At 41.5% G+C, this 24614-nt stretch overlaps 1 protein-coding gene across 3 annotated transcripts in view; it reads left to right on the forward strand.

Annotated features, from left to right (window-relative positions):
• ERC2 (ELKS/RAB6-interacting/CAST family member 2) overlaps positions 1–24614 on the forward strand; it is a 996367-nt gene that overhangs the window by 776894 nt on the left and 194859 nt on the right. For all 3 annotated transcript variants that reach the window (XM_070360622.1, XM_070360624.1, XM_070360623.1), the window contains exon 15: positions 20457–20591. In XM_070360622.1, the coding sequence (XP_070216723.1) occupies positions 20457–20591 (135 nt within the window). The remainder of the gene's footprint in view (positions 1–20456; positions 20592–24614) is intronic.

Consider the following 24614-nt stretch of genomic DNA (forward strand, 5'->3'; position numbering starts at 1 on the left):
TTTTGTTTTGTTTCATTACAGTCCTCACAAAAGCTCAGGGAGGTAATACCATCATGATCCTTGCTATGCAAATGGGGAAACCAAATCAGAGTTAGTGAGCGAATCTGCCTTTAGGGTAACACTTTGAACCCCTTTGTTTTCCACTGTCATGCAGTTGCCATATTTCCCACCAGGGAATGTTTAAGAATTCAAGGTTTCAAGGATAATAGAGAAGAAGGAAGGCTCTGAATTTTGCTCATTTGACTTGTGTGATCCTGAGTCATCTTCATTACTAGTTGTATGATGGTGAGGAAGTCAACTTACTTTCCTGTGAAATGGGTATGTACTTTGCTGTCTAACTCACAGAGAAGCCTTATCACAAAGCATTTTCTCTGGGGTACGGTCTTTAAAAACCTTGAGGGCTGTACAAATGTGCAGGATGTTGATCTCAGTTCTGAGGTGCAAAGACAGGGCTATGTTTTTCTTCCCCACAGGGTAGCACTGTGCTTTGAGGAATGATGGTCCCAAACAGTCTCTGGTGACAATCCATTGACACAAACCCGCTCCGCATGACTTATTCCCTTGACCAAAGAAGAAAGAACTTGAGTGACAATGCTCATAAATAGGCCCCTGTCTTCTGCTTTTCTGGGAGCCAGACCGTGATTTATCCTTGCAGAAAAATAAATAGTGCAGAAGGTGCAAACATTGCCTTGAAAGAACCCAGTTCAGTGTGGGTTCAGACATCTTCCTTCCTGGAAAATGTATCCAGACCTCCCAGCCCCGGTCTTGCTTGTCCAGGCTCCAGGGAGGTCTGCTGGGGCCAGGGTCTTCTGAGGCATCTTGAGATGTGGTCGGGCTTCCAGGGAGAGCCTCTGTATTCCTGAGCTTTCTAGTGATGCAATCCTTGGTAAGGCACAGAAACAAAAAGCTGATATTTTGGACGGGTAAGAGCCATCTCTGGGGGATTATATTTTACGAACCAAAGACAACAGTGTTACTGATTTATCTTAATAGCAGATACTATGAGCAAATGTCCCAGTTGCCTCTTTGTGCTTTTGGCAAGTATGGATGAGAAATGGAATGGAGCAGACCCAGTCAGAGCTGGCTAGCCCAAAGTGCAGAAGTCTTAATCTTCCTCCCTCCAAATATGTAACTTCGAAATGTTTCCAAAGTTTTTCAAGTTGCAGGTGGTCACCCAGCTCTGACAAGAGGCATGGCGGGTTCCATCACCAGGTTTTCTGCTTCCAAAACAATTATCTTGGGCTTGAAGGGGAAAAGATGCCTGAATCTTCCCTAGGTAATTAGTTCTTTAAGCTCAGTTACCATGTTCTGGTTCTAAAGATATTATTTATATATAAAGAAACCTTCTTTTATCAAGTGATGAACCCTACTGCTTGTTATAAACGTGATTGGGATTCTCGGAGGACACAGCAGGACTAGTCTGCATATCCTCCTCTCAGGGCTGGAACGAGACCATGCTGAACCCAGCGCCTTAGAAGTTGGAGTATAAATTATGTCAAAGTCATGTTCATTGTTGTAACATTTACTAATCCTTATTAGATATGGATAAATTCTCATGGCTTAATTTGGCATGTTGAGCCGGTTGTTGAGATTGTCTTTGGGGACTGGAAAGGAAATGCACAACTTTAGTGTGATTTTTCTTTTGTTTCTTTAGAATGGGACATAATTTTTTATTGTTAGCTGGTGGAAACTTTGGTGAATTGTGGCCAACTGTGGCTCACCCCCACAGGAAGAAAGCATCAGACTTTAGCTGAGAACATATTCTTTGAAACAAACCAGAATATTTGATTTTTGAAATATCTTCCCACTTTAAAAACATGCTGTCCAACAAATATTAATGTTCTGACCCAGACCAAGAGAACTGAGGAAGTAGAAAGCTACAATTTCTCTCTGAGGAAAATTTTAGAGTGATGTGTGATGCTTTAGTTTAACAATAACTCCACTGAGCACAGAAATAGTCTGTAAGGATGCAGGTACAGCCACAAGAGTTCACAGAGCATCCTTCTCACCCTTGGTTTTTAGTTTATCCAGAGCGGAAGGAGCTAGGTGTTGGCTAAATATTAGGCATTTCACATTCCTTTACCAGATCACCACATATACACGACCATGGCACATCCTGTCACTTTACTTCCATTTCTGGAATTCGGTCAGAAAATACACTTGATTAAAGTTCTCCCTTTTGGCTACCAGTTTCATATTGAAAATCATTGTTGAATATTTTAAATTGCTTACATTGAAATCTACAGTCCTTTTTTTTTTTTTTTTTTAGCATCTCACATAGTTTGGTGGTCAGTCAAGCATGCTCAGTAATCACATTTAGGGGACTCAAATCTTATCAATTGTGTTTGACCAAGTTTGGGGGTTACTGAATCAGTTGGTGTTATAGCTGCAAGATTATTTAAGTGAGATTCTTGTTCTGTTCATAATTACAGGTTTGTTTTAACAGATCTGTTCTGCAAAGTTTTATGAGCAGGAATTTTCTTGGGCAAATCCACCGTGATTCTCAGTGGGGTTAGGGTAGGCAATTTTTGGCCTCTGGGGTAGTTTTTCAAATGAGTGGTCATTAAGAAGCCCAATTCTGTCCTCCTAGCAACAACCATTTTTCAGCTTCAGCTGAGAGCAGGGTCCAAAATTACCCTATCTCCTTATGAAATTCTGTTGAAAAACGTTAGTCCCTGTGCCCTGTGCACAAAAGCCAAATTACTTTTGGAATGTTCTGTGGAACTCTGGGAATTCAGATAGGAATCAAGGAAACAGTACAGCATCTTTTCTCCTGCTTTGCTCAATCTGTTGATTGATTTGTAGGCAATTATTCTCCTTACCTTGAACCCTCTGAAGTAGTCTTGGGTCTAACTTCTACTGCTTTTTGTTCATTCCTTTATTTGTTTGTTTTTATAAGCATTTTATCTGCTTTCCAAACTCAGAGAATACACAGAAAAGTTCTGGGAAAGCAGAGGGTTCATTCTCCATTGAAAGCAGTATTCTTCTAATAATTTGCCAGGATGATAAGATGTTTCTCAGATCTTTTACATTGCTGAAATGTAAAATCAAAGAAAGGGCTTCTGAAACAAACCAAACAAAAACCATGCACTTATTCAGGGACATAGTCAGAATATGCTCATGCTGGTTTTTACACTCAACACTGCCAAGATCTTTATGGCTTGTAAGCTCCCCAAGCCTTCATGGAGGCATCCCTGGAGAAGTGAGAAAACTTGGAAAAGAGGAAGAAAGGATTCTTTCCTGATTATTCTTCAGCAGTAGCATACCGAGAACATACAGTGAAAAGTACTGGGCCTTTTCTAAGTTATTCCCAGCTTGGAACTTCCACAAGTCTTAATGCTGTGTCCTGTAGTCTCATAGATAAGGAAGATCACAAATTAGAGTGGAAAATTAAAGGAATTTCTGGTTCTCTGTAATGTTTCTGGCTGTCTCAGGCTTAATTCTCAAAAAAGCAATTTATGTGTGTCTTAAAGTTTAAAATAGTTACATTAATTGCAGCAGCAGTTTCTAAACCCAGCTGTCTTTGACATGAACTTTTGAGATTCTTCCTCACCTTCACCAAATACCAACTGGAGGACCAGCCCAGTGACTTACACATCAGAATCCCAGAGGAGGGACACCAAAAGCTGATGGGATCTGACTGACAGATTGGCAGCTGGGACACTTTGAGCTACTAAAGGAAATCAGCAACTCTCACCCCCTGAAGGTGGGAATCCTTGGGTCACCAAACACTTGCTCTCTGTATATATATAGATAACCTTACAAATTCAGGTACTGTAAGCTTTACCTGGATGATAAGATCTGCGATGGCTTTTGGCTGCAGTTGTGGCCAGAGGAGGTGGAACAAGGGGATGGTGCAGGAGTGAAGGTGGGATTGGACACAGGCCATCAGCACAGCGAGCACAATGATAAGCGAGACAGTTGATCAACAGGGTTTACTGAGCACAGAGAGAGTCTGAGCCTGGTTCCAGACATTCCAGGGCTGTAAAAAGAAACCAGAAGCCACAGACTGAACTCAAGTACCTGGAACACCTTTCTTGATATCCAGCAGCCTAGCCTGATGATGCCATTTGCACAGAATCAGTGAAATTAAATAACTTGCTGGTAGTTGAAGAGTGATCAAGTGACTTAAATTTGATCATGTGACCCAAGCCTTCTAACCCCCCTTCTAGTTTTCTTTACTCTACAGGGTATTTCCAGTGTGGAAACTGTATTAATGGGGTGGTTTTGAGCCTGGCTGTGATGGAGGATAGAAAATCTGGTTTTATAGGGAGGAGTTGCTCCTGACAAGGGAAGCACCAGGGTAGAGATGGATCCATGTGGACATGGAATTAGAGACAGAGCATCCTTGGGGAGAGTTCTCTGTAGGAAGCTGATCATTTGCTCAGGAGGAAAGGGAGAGGCTGGCCCTGCCCAGCAAGTGAACTGTTTCTATGTGATGCAAGGATGGTAAGGAACTGCTATGTATTCTGCAGGGAGAGTAAAATATGAGAACTGTCAACATGAAGCAAGTTTGAAACCAGTATTTTTTATTAATGATAAAATGGCTTCTGAGATGAGACTGCTGGGTCACTCTTGTCTATGAGATCTTGCTCTGCTTGTGATGAACCTTGGGCACCTCCCAGGCCATGGTCTTGTTGTCTGCACACTTAAGAGTCATCGATCAGTAATGATTTGAGTCTTTTATCAATGCGTCCTCACCCTTACCATATTAAGGATAAAATAATAGTGCACTTCAATTATACAGCCTATGAGGCATGGAAATTTGGGTCTTTCCTCTGAAGTATAGTTGTCAAATAGTGTCCTATAAAGTTTCAGGACCTGAGAGAAGATCTTTGGGCTGTTAATATTCCAGAACTAAGGACCTTATTTTGTTACCAGTTTTCATCTCAAGTTTGTTTCTAAATAATCATTATGGTGCATGATTCTTTTCATAGTTTATTTCCAAAAATAGGAGGGAAAAGATGAGAGGGAGGGGAATGGATGGAGAGAGGGGAGGGGAGAGAGAGAGAAGCAGCCTACCGTTTGATTTTGGGTGCTGTTTTTGTTGTTGACTGAGTAGGACCTGGCCTGAAATCTCCTCTGGCACATGCTATTTCTGAGCCATAATTATGCTCTTTAACCCACTCCTTTATGTCTGGGTCCTTAATATCCAAGCTCCTATATAATTATCAAGTTCAGTGTTTGGGAATGAGACAAATATTTTTTGTGTGACTTTAGCCTATACATTAGAAGGCAATGGCAACCCACTCTAGTACTCTTGCCTGGAAAATCCCATGGACAGAGGAGCCTGGAAGGGTGCAGTCCATGGGGTCGCTAAGAGTCAGACACAACTGAGTGACTTCACTTTGACTTTTCACTTTCATGCATTGGTGAAGGAAATGGCAACCCACTCCAGTATTCTTGCCTGGAGAATCCCAGGGATGGGGGAGCCTGGTGGGCTGCCATCTATGGGGTCGCACAGAGCCAGACATGACTGAAGCGACTTAGCAGCAGCAGCAGCAGCAGCAGCCTATACATTATTGCAGTACCGTGCAGTGCCGTGTTATTACAAGATAGTTCCTAAACTCTGAGCCGAACAATTAATTCTCTCAACTTGAAAAGACACAGCAAAGAGATCCTCCCAATCTTTGGCCCATGGTGCCAAAACTCAGATGGACACTGACTTGATCTAGTTGAGGGCCTTAAGGTTCCTGGGGGAGAATTTGAACTGGCCGTAGTCTGTTGGTCCTGAGTCAGCGGGGACTTGGGAGCCCTTCCTTCTCCATGCAGCTGTACTCTGTAGCTGTAGCAGGGACATTCGTTGCAGTTGTGAAGGACATGCATTCTCAAGTATTTGACGGGGGCAGGTTTGCTCACTGTCTCTCCAAGTTTGCTGCACTAGTTTGCTAGACTAGCGAGAGATTGGTTAAGAGTGATCGGAATTTTAGAGGATCAGGCTGAACAGAGGGGAGCTGTGGCCAACCGGCAGGGCTCTGTTAGCTCCTGGACTGTTTTTTGACGTTCTCCCAAATAAGAAGCCAGCAGGAGTCTAAGTTCTCCAAGGTCAGTCTCAGGAATTTCTTCTCCTGTACTAAAATTATTTCAGTGCCATTCCCGCTTAATCTGAGAAGCAACCTATATATCAGCATTTGTGTGTGTATATGTAGCACAGAAAGCTTTCTTATTCTTTTATCTATTATTTCCTGTCATTTATTAAACATTCAAATAATAATAGAAAGAAATAAAGGAGGATCCAAGCATCCTGAAATCCAGGCATCTAGCAGTGTTTTGTGCTCGTCTTTTTGAACTTTTCTCACACGTGCATGTATGTATGTGTATATCCATATACATGCACACATATATGAACATGTTTTAGCACCTGCTTCACCATCCATTCAAATATATGTTGTGATACTCTTTCCTTCTGATAAATATAAACTTACGTGACTCTTCAGTTGCTATTAAGTATTCTATTATATGCATAATGAATATTCAGTAATTTGTTTTTAAAAAACCTGATACACGGGTATTTTGTTACCTCTCATTAATTGCTCCTGTGATCAACATCCCAGTGAATATCCTTTTACTCTTTTCATTCCTGTATTTCTGTCCAACTTTCTTTTCAAAAGACTTTTGGACCGCAGGGTATACATATTTTGAATTTTAATACATAATGCCAAGTTGCCCTCAGGAAAGTTTATACCAGCGTACAACCCTGCCAACCCTGCCAGTAGTGTATGAAAGTACCTAAAGAATATGGAAATTAACTTTCCCTTTTCTTAAGCTTTTCTAAATTTTACCCATCTCTGGAATATTACCACTAAACGCTGAAAAGAAAAATGTGTTTATGAACTACTGTAAGTTTGACATTGATCCACACCCAGATTCCAGAACAAATTATGCAATCAGTAGTTTATGAAACTTGGAATAAAGTCGACAATCTCTAATTTTTATTTATTCACTAAGATTAGGTATTGCTATACTTACATTATTTTTTTGGAAAGTTAGTATAAAGGCAAGACTTCAGCTGATCATTTAACACAACAAATTCATATATGCGTGTGTGTGTATTTTATTTACATGCATGTGTACGTATGTATGTGTATGTATATATATATGTGTGTGTGTGTGTGTGTGTGTGTATATATATAGGCTTCTGAAGTGGCTCAGTGGTAAAAAATCTGCCTGCCAGTGCAGGAGACACAGGAGCCATAGGTTCAATCCCTGGGTTGGGAAAATCTAAAGAAAGAAATGGCACCCTATTTCAATATTCTTGCCTGGAAAATCCTATGGACAGAGGAGTCTGGCGGGTTATAGTCCATGGGGTCGCAGAGTCAACCACATGATTGAGCAACTGAGTGCACACGCACATACACACAAGGACACATGTGATGCTTTGGATTCAGACTCTGTTCAGGGCATTATTCTCTTAGAGGAGCTTTGGGTGTGTGTGAGTGTGTGTGCGCTCAGTCACTCAGTTGTTTCTGACTCTTTGCAACCCCATAGACCATAGTCTGCCAGACTCCTCTATCCTTGGAATTTTCCAGGCAAAATTACTAGACATGGTTAGCCATTTCCTCCTCCAGCGGATCTTCCCAGCTCACGGATGGAACCCACGTCTCTTGCTTCTCCTGCATTGGCAGGGCAGATTATTATACCACTGTGCCACCTCGGAAGCCCTCAATGAAAAGATGCTCAGCCTCAAATTATAATTAGGGAAATATGAAGGAGATAACAGTTTTGCATGTGTTAGATTTTTGAAGATTAAAGAGTTTGATGAGATTTTGTGTTGGCACAATATAGGCAAAGAGGTACAGACTGGAAGTTGACCAAAATTTTTGAAGGGAAATTTGGTAATATCTTTCAGAGTTTAAAATGTGTATACTTTATTCTAGGGATCTCTACTGAATCTCTTTTCTTTGTACATTATAAAAACATCTATTACATGTTTCAGCATCCATCCTTGTTCAGAATAAGCACATGAGGACAGGCAAAGGTGTTCCTTTGGAAAAATATTCTTTGAAGCGTTGTTGGAATAATGAAAAGCCAGAAATGACCCAAATGTTAATCACTCATTCAACAAATATTTGCTGATGCTCACTATGTGCCCAGCAATGCTTTAGGTGCTTGGGATAAATCATTGAACAAGATAAACAGAGATCTCTGCCCTCTGTTTTAGCACGTCAATAGAGGACTAGTAAAGAGAAGTACATGCATAGAATGGAATATGTAACCATTAAAAATGAGGCATTTCTACATGATCTTGACATGAAAAGATGGCCAAGACATTTGGGCATTTTATTTTTAAAGGGAGTGTACGTGTTTCTTTTCTTACATTATGCATTAAAGTTTTCTTGAAAGACTGGCAAAAATCCTTAATAGTAGGGGTAGATATTAGGATAGGGGAAGGGAGAATTTTTAAAATAAACTCTTCAATACTATTTAATTTTTCATATCTAGATGTTTGATTCCTATAATAGAAAACTTATAGATGTTATAAAAAAGAAGAAATTAGAAAGCTAAATTAATGGTTCTGCTAGAAAGTAGTTCTACTCTCAAAGATGGAAAATTCCTTAACCTATCTGTAGGCACTGAGACGAAAATGATTAGGTGTTTGATGCTGTTCAGACTGCAAGAATGGAAATTAATACCATAGTACTTTGGAATGCAAAACGAAAGACACAAGATGGGCCTGTGGTATTACTGGTCATGGACATGGTGGACTTGTCTACACATGCAAATCAAATGGGAAGGCAGCCAGGGGCAGGGGAGGGCCTCGGCCCAGCAGTCAAGAATTCTGGGGCTTTCTCTGGGTTTGTGATTGACTAATGTTCAACCTCCTGGAGCCTCATTCTCCCCTTGTGTAAAACAGTGAACTTGGAGTCACTGATTTAGGGTATGGCCTAGCACTAACATTACATGAATCAGGATTATTCTGGCAAGTGCTCATTCATTGGAAAGAGATTCAAGATAGCTGCTGGAATCGCCACTTTCCGGTTACCCACATCCACTCAGTGCTTTGAAGAAACATTAATTATGTAATTTAATATCTGTTTAGATTCAAGCTGAAATGCTTTTGAATATTTTGTACTTAGGCTATTTCAACTCCAGGGTCATAGAAGATCAGGTTTTTTGGAGTCTACCTTAAACAGATGACTAAGAGAAATTGATTTTCAAAATATGTTCTTCAGATGAATTTAATTTGATATTATAGAGAAAACAAACAAACACAACAAAAAACAACATAAGTCAACACCCTGGGCGTTTCCAGATTAAACTGGAGTGTAATTTCATCCTTTCTTTAGCTCTCCAAACCCCAAAGTTGCATTTTGCCTCTTCCTTGGGGGTAAAGTTTCACAAAAGAGGTGGTGGTTGTAGTTGAGTTTTCATTCTTGTATGCTGGGGGAATATCAGCCTGGAGCAGAGTGTGAGGGGACCTGTCATGCCTGTTATTCGTGTGTCTCTGGGAGGCTCCATGGAGACCTTGTATCCAGAGAGGAAGATGCGACTCAGATTCTCCTTCCCTGTGGACCTAAATTGGTCCTAGTTAGGGTCAGTTCAGAGTACCCCCTATAAAGCTAGTAAGCATCCTGAAATCCAAACACAAGGGAGACAGCACAGCAAGCAACGCAAATGAGAAGATAAACGCCAGAGGGAATGTTTCATAGATTTGGTATTTGGGACACTCCACTGCCATTTCTCCCTTCCCATTTGTTTTTCAGCTGATTGAAAAACTACTAATGAGCGTGTTTACATTTTCTCCAGTTGTCTTACCCAAGTGTGAGACCAGCTGGGGAGAGGGGTTTGTTCTCTGTCCAAAGCCCTAGCTGTCTCTCCCTCCGTCTTCTTCTCACTCTCCGGCTGCCAGACCCCCTCCGCCCTGCCAAACCTCTCCTCGCCTGCTCACCACCCCTCTCCCTAGGGTTCTCTCTGTGTTCAGCACCGGCCAGCAGCCCCACCACATGTTTTGCATTGCTCACACCCTCCCTTCTCTCCCTGCTTTGTTGTCATTTGTTTTGTTTTGAAAGGAGTGAGGTGCAGAGGAGGTCTTGGGTTTGTGCCCTTCCACTCAGCCTTAGCACTGGGATTCGGCCCAGATTGCATTTGCCCCCATTTCTGCACTGAGCTCAAAAGACCCTGTAGGAGAATGTCTTTCTGTCCTCTCACAGTTCTTCTGGATGCATTTTCTCTCTCTGGTCTTCCCCAAATTTCTAGTCTCTGACCTCTAAAACCCAACTCGTTCTCAGTTGCTTTGCTCTTTCCTTCTGATGAGGGTGTCTCAAGCTTCTCTCATTTTGAAAACCACCTTCATAAGGTTTTCCATGTTCTCTGACATAATTTCTGTCAATTCCCTTTTGGATGAGATTGTTACCATGCATGTGTGCACAGTTGCTTCAGTTGTGTCTGACTCTGCATGACTCTAAGGACTGTAGCCCACCAGGCTCCTCTGTCCATGGGATTCTCCAGGCAAGAATACTGGAGTGGGTTGCCGTGCCCTCCTTCAGGGGGTCTTCCCGACCCAGGGATCAAACCTGCATCTATTATATCTCCTGCATTGGCAGGCAGATTCTTTATCACTGCTGCTGCTGCTAAGTCGCTTCAGTCATGTCCAACTCTGTGCGACCCCAGAGATGGCAGCCCACCAGGCTCCCCCGTCCCTGGATTCTCCAGGTAAGAATACTGGAGTGGGTTGCCATTTCCTTCTCCAATGTGAAAAGTGAAAGTGAAAGTGAAGTCGCTCAGTCGTGTCCGACTCCTAGCGACCCCATGGACTGCAGCCCACCAGGCTCCTCCGTCCATGGGATTTGCCAGGCTTTATCACTAGCACCACCTAATTTATTCAAACACATTTTATAGCAAACCCATAACTATGAAAAGGGCTTCCCTGGTAGCTCAATGACAATGAATCCGCCTGCAATGCCAGAGTGAAAGTGAAAGTGAAAATCATGTAGTGGTGTCAGACTCTTTGTGACCCCATGGACTATACAGTTCATGGAATTCTCCAGGCCAGAATACTGGAGTGGATAGCCTATCCCTTCTCCAGGGGATTTTCCGAACTCAGGGATCAAACCCAGGTCTCCCACATTGCAGACAGATAACCAGCTGGGCCACAAGGGAAGCCCAAGACTACTGGAGTGTATAGCCTATCCCTTCTCCAGGGCATCTTCCCAACCCAGGAATTGAACCAGGGTCTCCTGCATTGCAGGCGGATTTTTTACCAACTGACCTATCAGGGAAAACCTCGTTTAATTCCTGAGTCAGGAAGATACCCTGGAGGGATAGGCCACCCACTTCAGTATTCTTGGACTTCCCTAGTGGCTCAGTCGGTAAAGAATCCACCTGCAATGTGGGAGACCTGGGTTCAATCCCTGGGTTGGGAAGATCCCCTGGAGGAAGGCATGGCAACCCATTCCAGTATTCTTGCCTGGAGAATCCCCATGGACACAGGAGCCTGGAGGGCTGTGGTCCATGGGGTCACAAAAAGTTGGACACAACAGAGTGACTACGCATATATAAGTGTGAAAAACCCCTCATACTCCCTGTGGTTCATCTTGCATATCTCCAGGTATGTGGGCATGTCTCCTCTTGGCCCTTTGTGTGTAAGGCTCTCTGTCCTCTCCTGAGGTGCTGCTGGGTTACTCAACCTTCACATTTTTCTCAACATAGTCATTGAACTGTCAGTTTCCAATCTATTGACTAGTTCTGTTTGGCCATACCACAAGTTAATTTCCACAGTTCTTTAGTTAAGGAGATGATTCTACCCAGGCCAGTGATAATGAATCTTTATTGGATGTATGAATTGAATGAAGACCTTGACCTCCCTTGTCAGCACAGTTTTAGAGTCTGAGTTCTAATGCCTATAAACAACCTTCTCGTTTTCTTTTTTCCTCTTTTCTTTTTTTTCTTCCTTCTTTCCTCCCTTTTACCCTTCCTTGCTTTTTTCCCAGCCTCTCTTCTTTTCTTTTTAGTTAAAAAATTGGAATATGATTTTCAAGCTCACTTTCTAAAGAAACTCTAATAGACCATACACAGAATATGTCCTTAGTTAGTAGAAGTCTGGTTTGTTTTTTTTTTTTTTCCCAGAGACCCTCTATTGACTCTCTGAGTTGAAACAGTTTAGACTCCACATAAAATATGCATTGTTTACCCAGGCTCTTCATGCTCTGCATACTGTTACAGTCCTTGAAGAGCTTGTCAGTGACAAGTAAGATAAATGAGTGAAGAGGACTTTACAAGTGTTTAAAAGCTAAGTATAGCATGTGCTGTCCACTACTTAATTAAACAGACCTGAGCTTAACTAAGTAACTTTGTGGTAGAAACTTCTAGGGCCTTCCCCTTTTCCCAGACCCCTGCCATTTCGAGCAGTGCTCAGAATGTTAGAAATTTCTTGATTGTCTTCAGTTGCTGACATGTTAGCCTAGGTTTGAAACCATCCTGTTGGTTAAAGCATTAAAAATTAGTGCAGCTTTTGAATTTGTATTAGGACTTGGTCAGCAACATGGGGCTTGATCAAGATTTTTATAATGTGTCTGAGTTTCATCCTTTTCACAGAGAGCTTTAAAATAAAAAGTGAGCTCTTTGTCTCATCAGCTCTAACTGGGGTCACTGTCCAGAGAGTCAAGAGCCCATTTCCAGCTTAGTCTTACTTTTTGGACTTCCCTGGTGGCTCAGACCGTAAAGCGTCGGGATCAGTCTCTATGAGTCTGAGCAGGATGGTAGAGTGGGTACTTAGGAAGCTGTGGAATCATACTCCCAAATCTTTCAGTTGTACAATCTTGGGTAAGTTTCTTTATCTTTCTCATAAACACTACCACTGCCATTGCGTATTTTACTTTTACTTCCCCTCTTTTGGAGAAGGAAATGGCAGTCCACTCGGGCACTCTTGCCTGGAAAATCCCATGGATGGAGAAGCCTGATAGACTACAGTCCATGGGTTCGCAGAGAGTCGGACACGACTGAGCGACTTCACTTACACGTTCCCTCTTTACCCATACATTCCAAAGGCATGTTTCTCAAACTTATCCCACAATCTCAACTCACAATATTGTTGCAAAGAAGGCAAACAGGGCTATCATACTGAAAAGCCTCAGTTTCTTTATCTGGAAAGTGGGGATAATCACAGCCTCTATCAGGGATGATAGTGAGGATTCCCTCTTGGTTTTTAGGGGCTTCATCCCCTGTGCTTTGCCACCATTAAAGATTTTGAATATGCCTTTCTCCACCCCCAGCCTACATCAGAGCTTTGCTGTGACTGATGAGAAGAGATGATAACAGCAAAGTGCTGTGGTTGGCACACAGCAAGAGCTAGGAAAGCCTGTTATTATTCTTGGTATTCACAGGAGGTTCTGTCTCACAGTGCCAGTCTTCTTTCTGCTACTATTAAGGATCTTTATATTGTTAGCGAAGTACATAGAGCTCTTTCTCTGGCCCCGTGGTCTGCACTGGCTGGTAGCAGAACAGAGGTGATGATGGTCTCAGCTGTACTATCTGTCCAGAACCCTTTGGGGAATTCCTCAGGTTCCTAAAGTGACAGCAGGACACAGTTGATTAGAATAATCTCCCTCCCTTGCTTTTAGAAGAAAAAAGGAAAAGAAAAACTACCCAAAAAAAGTACAACAAGAAATATGAACAGTAGACTCGCATCTGTTCATGTGGAGTTTCATTCATGCGAAAGGCATTCTTTCCTGTCTTGCCTCCACTAAGGGACTAGAACGCTGGTTATTTATCAGTCACCTCACTCCCTCATAGACTGGGTTTTTTTTCGTAAGGGCATGAACTTTTGTCTGCCCTGTTCCCTGACCATACCTACACGGGTGACCAGGGGAAGACCTCAGGCAAGGAGAAGTGCAGGGGCTTGAGGCGGGATGACAGCAGCACGTCCAGGACTGACCATCCAGTCTGCGAGTGATCTCCGGGGCGGGACGAGAGGATAGGGGAGGGGCACCCACTTCCCTATAACAATTACAAATGAAGTAAAATAAGGGCACTCAATGACTAGGTACAAAAATAGCAGCCAAACTGTCCATGGTGACTACTAATTTTCTGTCTATAAATAAGAGCTGAGGGAAGCAGCTTCAGCAAGGCTGGGAGGAAGAGTCTCATCAGTGTCCTGTTTGGCTACAGATGGATGGCAGGACTGATGAGCTAAACAAGCAGGAGGAGATCAGACCAGTTTTCAAGGCAGGACTGATGCTGCAGCAGTAGTTTGTGTAGGTATTTATAAATACATGGATGTCCAGACCCTGGCCCAGTTTCCCAAAGATGGCATGATTTGATGTGTGTGAGCATATGGCTATGGCTCTTCTAAAATTCCTTCCAAAACCCCAAGTTGGTAAGTTCTTCTGAGAAATAAGATAGCGAATTACCAACTCAAATATTTTTCCTGCTCTCCTCACATCCAGTAAAGGAATGAAGAAAACAACACATACACAGACATCATGGTTTTTTTAATTTATTTATTTTTAGTATGTTTATTATTTAATTTGAGTTCTTTTATTTTTAAATTTTATTTTATTTTTTAACTTTACAATATTGTATTGATTTTGCCATATATCAACATGAATCCACCACAGGTATACACATGTTCCCCATCCTGAACCCTCCTCCCTCCTTTTTAATTGGTCATGTTTATGTACATACCATGTTTTGAGTTTCAGTTCCCCTCATTGGCCTGTATTTCCTCTCATGATGATTAGAGGGTGAGTTTGTCATTCCGGGTGAGAATCTCCCCAGTTCACTTTTCCTTATAGCTGTGTCCACACCAACTCTCACATCTTAGCTCAGAGGTCATCTGACCTATGCAGCCTTATCTGATATCCAGCCCTTAGCTAAAATGGATTTTTCCTGCCTCCAGACACTCAAGTAAACCAAGCCTTTCTCCTTGTTTTTCTTCTTATACTGTGTTACAGTCCATCCTGTAATTCCCCATATATTTATTTTTGCTTTGTTGCATGCATCTGGCCTGGGACCTTTCCATTCATAAACAACTATAGGACTCGAGTCAGAAACCTGGGTTTAAGTCCTGTTTCTGTACGCACTAGCTAAGCAATCATGGGCTTGGTTTCCTTGTCTGTAAAAGACGGCTCATAAGAATAGCTATCTCAGAGGATTCAATGAATGTGTTCTACTCAGACACTTAGCCTGACATGTAATTGTTCCAGTCTTGTGGTTGCAGGAGTTTGATGAGTGTTGAATGAATTTCTGTGCAGCTTCCACTGTAGAAGGCATTCCATCAATGATTCTCACTTACTCCCATAAGGTTCCCTGATGCTGAATACTCCCCTAATAGCTTCTTCATCCCCCTGCTTCATTCTGTCCTGCAAGAGTAACCCAAGCATTGGAACCCAGACCCCACTCACTTATGATTCACTGCTGTGTGGGCCTGTGGGTGTTCTGGAAATCCCTTCCCTTCTTACTGCTCAGTTGTTGCTCAGTTAAAGTTTCTTCATCTTTAACTCAGAGACAGGAACTATTGACCTTGCTCTGATTTCACAGAAAGAAGGCTGAAAGAAGAGTTCTGGACTATTTCGAATTTCCCTGGCAGGAAAGAGGCAGAAAAGAAAACCTGAGAGGAGAAAGTGTAATTGCTAGTATGGTATTATCTCCATATCCCATAGCAACAAATTTGTTATATTTTTTTTTTCTTATTTAAACCATATTCATGAAGGTTTTATTGTTAAGTTGATCCAGATGACTGATCAAAGCATAGTTCATTATTGCCACCTTGCTAAAATATTTTTAAAGGCAGTTTTAATATTATACTTTTATAGCTACATATTGCTATTAAGCTATTGAGTCTATTACTAGTCAATCAAGGATTTTCATTTTGTTTCAAGAGCTCCTTGGATAAACTCTTCAGAAATGTCAAGAGCAGTGGAGTCTATGGCACCTTTTCACAGATGGTGTTCATCAAGGATTTTAGTTAATAGATACAGTTTCAGTTTTCCATGGTTGACTTTTGGTGCTAATGAAAGTATTCTAAAGATTCCTGCTCTTCCAAAGGCTAGAATATAGTAAGGAAATGAACCTCATGACACCCCCACTCTCTTTATTCTTAATGATGTAACTACCCAAAGACATGAAGTATTTCAGTAGGTCCATTTTATTCAAGAACAGAATATTTCTCAAACAAGAACAACTTGACTTTTGTAACAGTTCCAGAACTGTACATTTATCCTGCTCTCTCATGTCCAAGAACAACAACAACCAAAAACAAAGGCATGATGGGGAAAGTTAAACCATCACATGAGAGTTACATACTCAACTGATTCATCATAGATGCTAATTCTGTATTTTTTCTTTTTATCTTTTCCAAATAGCCAGTATCCTTTCCATTCATTCCTTCATACACTTACACATTTATTCAACATACATTTACTTTTTATATATCAGACTGTGCTAGGTGGTGAATCCAAGGGTAATTCGCACCTAGCACTTTCCCTGAAGAGAATTTCAACCTAGTGGCGGAGAAAGCCAAGAAAGAATGCAGTTATTTACCATTCATAGAGATAAGTGCTGTGATGGAAGTAGTAGAATTCTGGGGAAGGCAGTAATCCCTTCCAAGGTGGACTTAAGGAAGGTGGTTCTGGAGGTGATAATGTCGAAGCTAAGACTAGAACTAATGGTTATAACCAAGGTAGAAGAAGAGGAGCATGTCATAAAAGGCATGACAGGAGCAGAGGATAGCATGTCCCTGGGCAGGGGAGGGGAAGGTGCTGGGAGGCGAACAGCAGTTACCTAACAAGAGCTTCCTAAGCTCTGCAGGAGATGGGGCTCTTTCCTGGGGACAGTGTGGAGTCTCTGGGAAGCTGAAGCCAGGTAGTAAGAGGTCTGATGTCACTCTGACTAAACATCGTGTTCGACTGGAGGCAAGAGTGCAGCAGGAAAGCTGTTAGGAACCTATTGCCCCAGAGAAATAAGGTGGCGTCTGGAAGAAAGAGGAAGTAGAAAATGAAATCTGATTAGATTTGTCTCAGCAGTCATGACATAATATAATAAAACAAATATAACACAGCCAAAGGTGAACGTGTCAGGTCAGCAGTTTGGTAAACTCTGAAAAGGAAATAAAAACGGGCTTTCGTGAATTACTAAATGAGGCCATTAGTTCCCAAGAGCAGTGCTATGGAAAGCTATCTCGCTCCAACTCTGTATTAGCTTTCCTGGAATTTCACTTTTGATTGTCCAGAAGATGTGCTGTTTAAGGCTTTGTGGTGGGCACCTTGTATATCTGATGGCTACAGGGATATGAACCATTACACATGGAATCAACTGATGAACATGTTTGAAATTATTTGAGCAAGTGTAATCCTTGTTCCAATCCTTAAAATTTTTCTGCAATTTTTCTTCCATCCCCCTTTAGGGAGTGTTTATTCATAGCTTCCTATCCTTATAGACCATTCTTGGCATGTTAGGAAACCAATATAATTGGGTGGAGATAAGGATAGGTAGTGTGGATTGAAAAAACATTAAGAGCTCCATTTCCAATTTGATAATTAAGTGAGAAGGATCAGTCAAACGTTTTTATGGAAGGGAAAACTAGAAACCAGCATGTAAGCAATCGGTCACAGTTTAGGGGATATGCTACAAGCTAGATAAATAAAAATGGTCTAAAGTATCAGGCTAAACTGTCATTTTTCATCTCCATTTCACACTCTTCTCTTCCAGCCCAGACTAATCAAAAGAAGCCTCTTCCGCTCACAATTGCTGTGTGTACATTTCCCCCAGATCTGCTATTCACATGAACAACGTGGTTTATTTATATTTCAGCACCAAATTGGAAAGATGACATCATTCATTTACAGTCTTTATCCCATGACATGCCTGTTCTCCAACACCTCATTTCAGCAGACACATTTAGGACCGCATATAGCATCTTGTTTAGCTTGTACATTCTTTTATGGGATACAGTTCAAAGGTAGGGAGCTTTAAGCTTGTCACTGGTAAGAAAATAATCTCATAAAATCACAGGAGCTTCCCCAAAGGATAAGGACATTATGATGTTTACAATAGCAGGGTTATTATTTGTTCATTTAGGCTTCATCACTCATTCTTGGGTGAGTCCCTTTCTTCTTGACCATAGCAGATCTTATAACTCCCTTCAGACTTTCGGAATTCTTTTAGAAGAAACAATTCCAGATTTATTAGATCGTGAGTTCAAAACTGCAGGCTCCTGACGATACTGGAATTTTAGGTGTGAACACGACATTTCACAATCTCATGCACGAGTACAGGCCGGTAGGGGAGTCTCAGCATTTGGTTGGCAACAGCTCCACTGGCTGCTCTTTCTCACAACATATAACGTGTCCGTTGGGTCTTCTGACACTTTAAGTGGACACATGAAGGCTGGAAATGCTATCAGCTGCCAGAGGTTGCCTGGGATTTTTTTTTTTTTTTTTTTTTAGGTGGCTCTTTCCCTCTATTTTTATTGTCTTTATCCATATACTTGCATTTTTTTTTTTAAATGTCTACTCTGGGGCCTTTCAAATATTGTACACATTTAAAACACTGGAGTGAGTAAATCATGAGACATCCTCTGTCCTACAGAACTGGAATGTGAAGTCAGTTTCCAAAACTTAACAGAACCAAAGCATTTGTGAGAAAGCTATTTCTACCTGTTCAGCTGTTTGCCTTTTTTTGCTAGCAACATGGCAAAGAGAAAGGCTTCAAGATTGAGAATTGGAAGGTCCAGATTATCTCCATGTTCTATGTCAAGAAAGAAAATCTATGCCTTGATTTTCCAGCTATAAATGAGGATAGTAATAATTCCCCCAGGAAAGTTTTGAGGATAAATTAGGTCATACATGAAGAACACTACAAGAATAGACTGCTAGGTCCAGAATTGTTATCCGAGTATTGTTTATGTTACATACTAAAATTCCAACTGTCTGAATGCCCTGCCAAACTCTGACTTTCAGCTCTCTTAAAGTGTTGATGGCTCATTGTCATGAGCCACCAGTGGGGTTGTTATGGCAACTCACGAGATGTCCTCAATTCTTAATGACCTTCCCTGGCTGAAGACAATTGGGTTGCTCACCTCCAGAATGACAGTGGCCCTCAAAATTATGGCCTCTTCTTTCTTTGAGTCACTTGTTACAGCAACATGTATAATGTTATCTGTATCTACTTGGCCCTGTGTTAGACGCTAGAGAGAGACTGATGAAAGAAGCAGCCTCAAGTTTACTGACAAATGGACGGACGAATCCGTGGTCAGAGAGGTGTGGTAAGCAGGAGGTACATGTCACCTGGTCTCAAGGGCGGGGTCAGGAAAAGGCTGTGCATTAGCCTGACACAGAAACTAGAGGCAGGGAAAGGTGGCTGGGGCAGCTGTCACAAACAGAGGAAACAACATGTATTAAGAAGGAGAAGTGTCTTCCAGTAAACAATGACAATAGTAATAGTAGCATGACTTTTATTTCAAGCCCATTATGTACCAGATTCTGGACTGACTTGAAATTCATTCTCTTCACAATACTTTGTCCTCACAACAACCCCAGGGAAGGGGTTCTACTACTCCCATTTGAAAGTTGAGGAAATTGGGGCATAGAAATAGTTAATTCTCAAAAGCCCATGTACCCAGTGAAGAGGTGGTTGAACCCAGATGGCCTTATCTCCAAGCCCACACTTGGAGTCTCTGCATTTCCCAGCTTTCTGAGCTGGATATTTTTATCTGCCTTTCTAAGTGGACTTCAGGCAGTTTTGTGGATTCTGTGACCTTTGTTAGCTCAATTGATCATTGGTCTCTTTCTTGCCTTGCATAATAAAACCATATAGTTCTGTAGCCCTTGGAGTTTAACTCTGACACTTAGTTGCCTCGTGTGACAAACATAGCAAGGAGTAAAATTAGAGTGGTTAACTCTTCTCCATCAGCTTTGCTTTCTTTGCCTTAATTTCCCTAAAGAACGACATTAGTTAAAAGTCCATAGAGAGCCATTGCCCTAGAAGTCATCCTAGCAACAAACCAGCCCCATCAATATTTTTGCGGTTGGCAGCCTTTTGGTGGGCTTCTCTGCCTTGTCTTGCAGGACGACTGTTGTCTGTAGCTCTCTGTCTCCTTCCAGGTCTTTCCCATCTTTTCATTCAGGGCTTCGTTCTCTTGCTTGCTCTAGAGCGTAAGACGTGATGGTTGGCGGTATGTTATTGCAAGCTTACTATGGATCTGTGTGATCGCTTGATAACACAAAGCACTTTAGCATGTGTCCATTTATTGGCTTTTAAATCACGTGGGGGAAGTACACTTATGTCTGTGAATGTCTGTCCGACAACACAGCGGATTCAGTGATGTGACAGAACCTCTGTCACCAAGGCTAATGGAATGGTGCTTTCTTTATTAAGTTTCCATTGAACTAAAAGTGAAAATCTCTGTTCCTAAAAAAAGAATAATGGGAGCCCTACAGGTGTTGTAATTATGCCCTGACCCCTCTTTTGCTGGTCTTCCAGCTCCTGATGGAATCTTCCCTTGTTTGTGTTCTGTGCAGACCCAAAACAGGATGAAGCTGATGGCGGACAACTATGATGAGGACCACCATCACTACCATCACCACCACCACCACCACCACCACCGGTCTCCTGGGAGGTCGCAGCATTCCAACCACAGGCCCTCTCCTGACCAGGTCAGTTTCATTGCTGCTTACCTCTAAGACCCCTTTTACCCTTTGGATATTTTAAGATAAAATAAATAATCCTCAAGAAATAATAAACAGCATAAAGTGATACGTTCTTTGAACTGAAACTAATAGCTTTGGTATTTATTTCCATCACTCAGGGAATCTAAATGTTTTCCTTTCTCCTTCCTCTTTAAGGTTTTGTCTGTTCTTGTTTATGTTATGCATTTTCTTTCCTCCTCTCCTTTCTTTTTCATAGATATGTAGTCTATTGCTGGCACAGTATCTAATGGTGGGTTACTTTAGAATGTTGTTTTCAGAGTTTTAAGAGAAAGCACTTTGTTTCCATGAGCTTGGCAATCAGAGAGGCCGTGAGTTTGCTGAGCACTGTCCTAGAAAATCCCTTAGTGATGCAAATTAAAAGTGGGGTAAAACTACATGAAAAGAGATCAGTTTTGCTTGCATTTTAGCCAGTGAAGTCAAGGCATCTGGTTTATTTGATTTGGACTCTGTTTTCTCGCTTACCTAAGTAAAGAAGTGAAGAGATGGCTTGACAAAAACACAGTTCTCCTGCAGTTTTCAGTGATATTCACCTTCACCCACCAGATGCAAAAACTGTTTACATGTTTAGCATTAAAATTCTTGAAGGTAAATTTTATGGATATTATGAAATTAAACGCAAATTAGCAGGATATCATAGTCAATGTTAATAGTGTTTCCTCTTTTATCATACTGTGACCTTTTTAAAAAGTAGTGTAACTTATACAATAAATTTCAAGAGAGGTGGGGTCATAGGTAATGGAATGGAATCATCTAAATGCCTTTGTTATATATTTCTAAATAGTGAGGAGCGAGATTATTTGAATTACCTGTGTGAGGAAGGGTTTCACTATTTATAAAAGGAAGGGGTACTTGCTGAACTCCTAAAATTTTTTCAGATAACTCTGTTTCCTTTTTACCTCATGTTGTTAGCATCCCATAGGAGAAGTTAAGATTCCAAGTCTCCAAGAATTTTACTAGCAAGTGGTACAATTCCAGAGGGCGCTATTTATATAGTTCACAACATAAGACATACCCCGTGGAGCTGTCTTGGGAAACCTCCAATCAATCCGGAAGGAGGACATCTTTAAGGATAACTTTGACGAGCTGGACAGGTCCAGGGAGGTTGTACAGGAGCTGATTGATGAGTACCACGCAGCCACTCGACCAGACTACATCTCCTGGGGCACCCAGGAGCAGTGAGTCCTCCGTACTGCACCCTCTGGACAGTAAGCACAGTCCCATCATACTTGATTCCTTTGGTCCAAAATCCCCTCACCAACAAGGTTCTAGATTTTTCTCCAGCCCAAGAGTGGGCCTTGCTTCTTCCTTTTGACGCCTTCACCCTTGATATGCTTATTTAGCTCTAATAAAGTAATAAAGCTTAGTTGTGAATATAAAAAAAAAAAAAAAAAGACAGACCCCCTGGAGCTGTGCAGTAAGGTAGCTCCAATCAGAGCGATCTTCACCCTCAGCTTGGCCCTGTCATTGTCCTGGGAAACATTTGCCCTCAGAGACCTCAACCCTGGAAAGGATGTTCACACAGGACATCTTAGTTTTTGAAGCTAAGTATAGAAAGGCACCAGTTTATGTCATTAACTCTCAAAAAGGGTTCTCAGTTTGGAAATCAGCAAAGTGGAAAGTGAGATTGATTTTATGTCATTCTCCTGAATGTCTGGTTTTGGTTTAATTTGGTTTTATTTAGTCAGTTATCATCCCTCACAACCATCACCACTTTCCCACATTCACCTACCCCAGTGTACCTGGCATCCTGCTAATTCATTCTCATTCTTGATCCCTGCTCTTTGCTCCTTGACCTTCTGCCTTGGGAAATGAGTGTAAGATTTTATTGGTACTAGAGACCACCCTGGACTTTCCCCCATAGAAACAGGAACAGAGAACACTATAGCGATAGAAAAAAGGATTTGGACCCAAACTGGGGGAGTGGGTCACACAAGCACCTGCTGAGATAACAGTCTTGTTACATCACTGAGACACATATGCTAATGTGTCATGCTAGAAATACAGCATTGGTTCAAATTTATCTGCCTTGTGATGCTATATTTTTATTTTTTATAAAAGATAGCCTCCAGATACTTTTCTAGAGATCTTTAATCATTAAACTAGAGTACTTGCCTGTTTGGTTGACTTCTGTTGGTTGACAGACACTAGCAGTTGTTATAAGACAGAGATCATTGCTCAGGTGTGGTGCCCTCCACAGAAGAGTTAGCATTCCTTGAGAAATGTCTGGCTAACATACGTGGTCAGGACCTCTTGTACGTTGCCAATTATTAGGAAGGTGGTGATGACCTTCCACTTTCACATTCTCCATCTCAGTAAGTACTGTAAGCAACCCATTAACATAAAGGCAGAGAGTGTCACCCTCTTCCTCAGAGGAAAAATCCACTGAGAGGAGGAGGCCCTCAAGAGCTGGGAGTCCTTTGCTCATTCAACTGAGGCTTGGAGCACCTATCCCATGATGGCCACTTTACTGGGCCTGGGTAAGGGAATAATGGATAATAGCCTTATATTCAAGGAGTTTATGTCTGGTTTCGATTAAAAATCTGATGTCTCATTCATTTCTGTTCAGGATAATGTCAGAACAAGACAGATAACAGGTAGTTTTAACTTAATTAGGGGGCCCGTGACTTAGGAACTACAGTGGGGTTCACTGTGAAAGTGAAATATCATTCATCAGAAGGATAGCTTTTGTGACTTTAAATTGGAGTCAGCAAGGCTGTAATACTTCCTTGGTGTATTTTTTCAGTCAGAGGAGGAGACTCAAGTTGGGAGCCCTCGTAGGAGGAGGTTGACTCCAGAGATGGAGCTGGCAAGACCTCCCTGGGCTGGTTAACCTTTCTGACCAGGTATTCCTGCGCTTGGACAATGATGCTTCCCCCTGTGTGGGATATGGAGATTCATATTCACCAACTTATGTATCAATTTGTGCATCATTATAAATCTACATCCCAGTCTGTGACAGTCATTGGAAGGCTGGGAAGTCTTTCCCAGTTGATTACAAAAGCAACACATAATCGTGTAAGCATATATACTAACATGTATGGAGTGGAGCTACTTCTTAGAAGATAGTGACAGCTTTATATGAGTATGTGACAACATTAGAGGCTGAATAATGGATTGATTTGGATGAGATTTGAACTAAGCGTTCATGATATGCCCCTATTAAATGAACCCGACTTAAAGGGGAAAATTCTCTTTGAGGGATTCCTGATTCCCTTCCCATGAATGTTTTAGCCCTAACTTTCCTGTGGCCATGAGCGTTGACCACCTATACCTTATAGAAGAGGAGCTCCAAAGTGTTGACATTAACTTTTGAGCTAAGAGGTCAGAGCACATGAAAATGAAGAAGAAGAGAAAAAAAAAAAAAAAATCAGCCACTTTGCTACTTTCCCAGAGAAACTAATTTTTCCTTAGGAAACTCAATTTAAGTATTGCCAGGTACTTGCAGAGTTAGATTCTTTTCCCACTTCTTCCCTGACCCTCTCTCTTTTACTATGATTTTGCTTTCTCCTTGGGAGAAACTGAATCCAAGGGTTATAAGTCTAGACTAGCCTTTCCCAAAGTAACTTTTGGAACATTAGTCCCATGAGGAAGGTTTGAAACAGAGAATCAGTGGGCAAAGAATTTGGGGAAAGTGCTGCATATTATAACATAATCTTGGAGAGTCTTGGTGCAATTAAGAGATCAAAGGATCCATAAAGTCATATAAGAAAGCAAGTTCTCCAGTTTTATTTAACCCAGAATTTCCCAGACTTACTTGATCATGGAATCTTTTTTCTTCTTCTTTTCAAGTAGCATCTGTGCTCTGAGGAATACTGTCCTCAGAGTATCATTTGTAGAAAAAGACTACCCATCTTAAAACATGGCTGATCCAGTGCCCATTGGTGTTGTACATCAAAAGATAGACTTTTGAGGCAAATTTTCCTTATGGTTTACATAGCAGAAAATGAGAGTGTTCACCTCTTAGGATTC

Source organism: Bos mutus, chromosome 22, assembly GCF_027580195.1.
Source record: "Bos mutus isolate GX-2022 chromosome 22, NWIPB_WYAK_1.1, whole genome shotgun sequence".
Classification (NCBI taxonomy): domain Eukaryota; kingdom Metazoa; phylum Chordata; class Mammalia; order Artiodactyla; family Bovidae; genus Bos; species Bos mutus.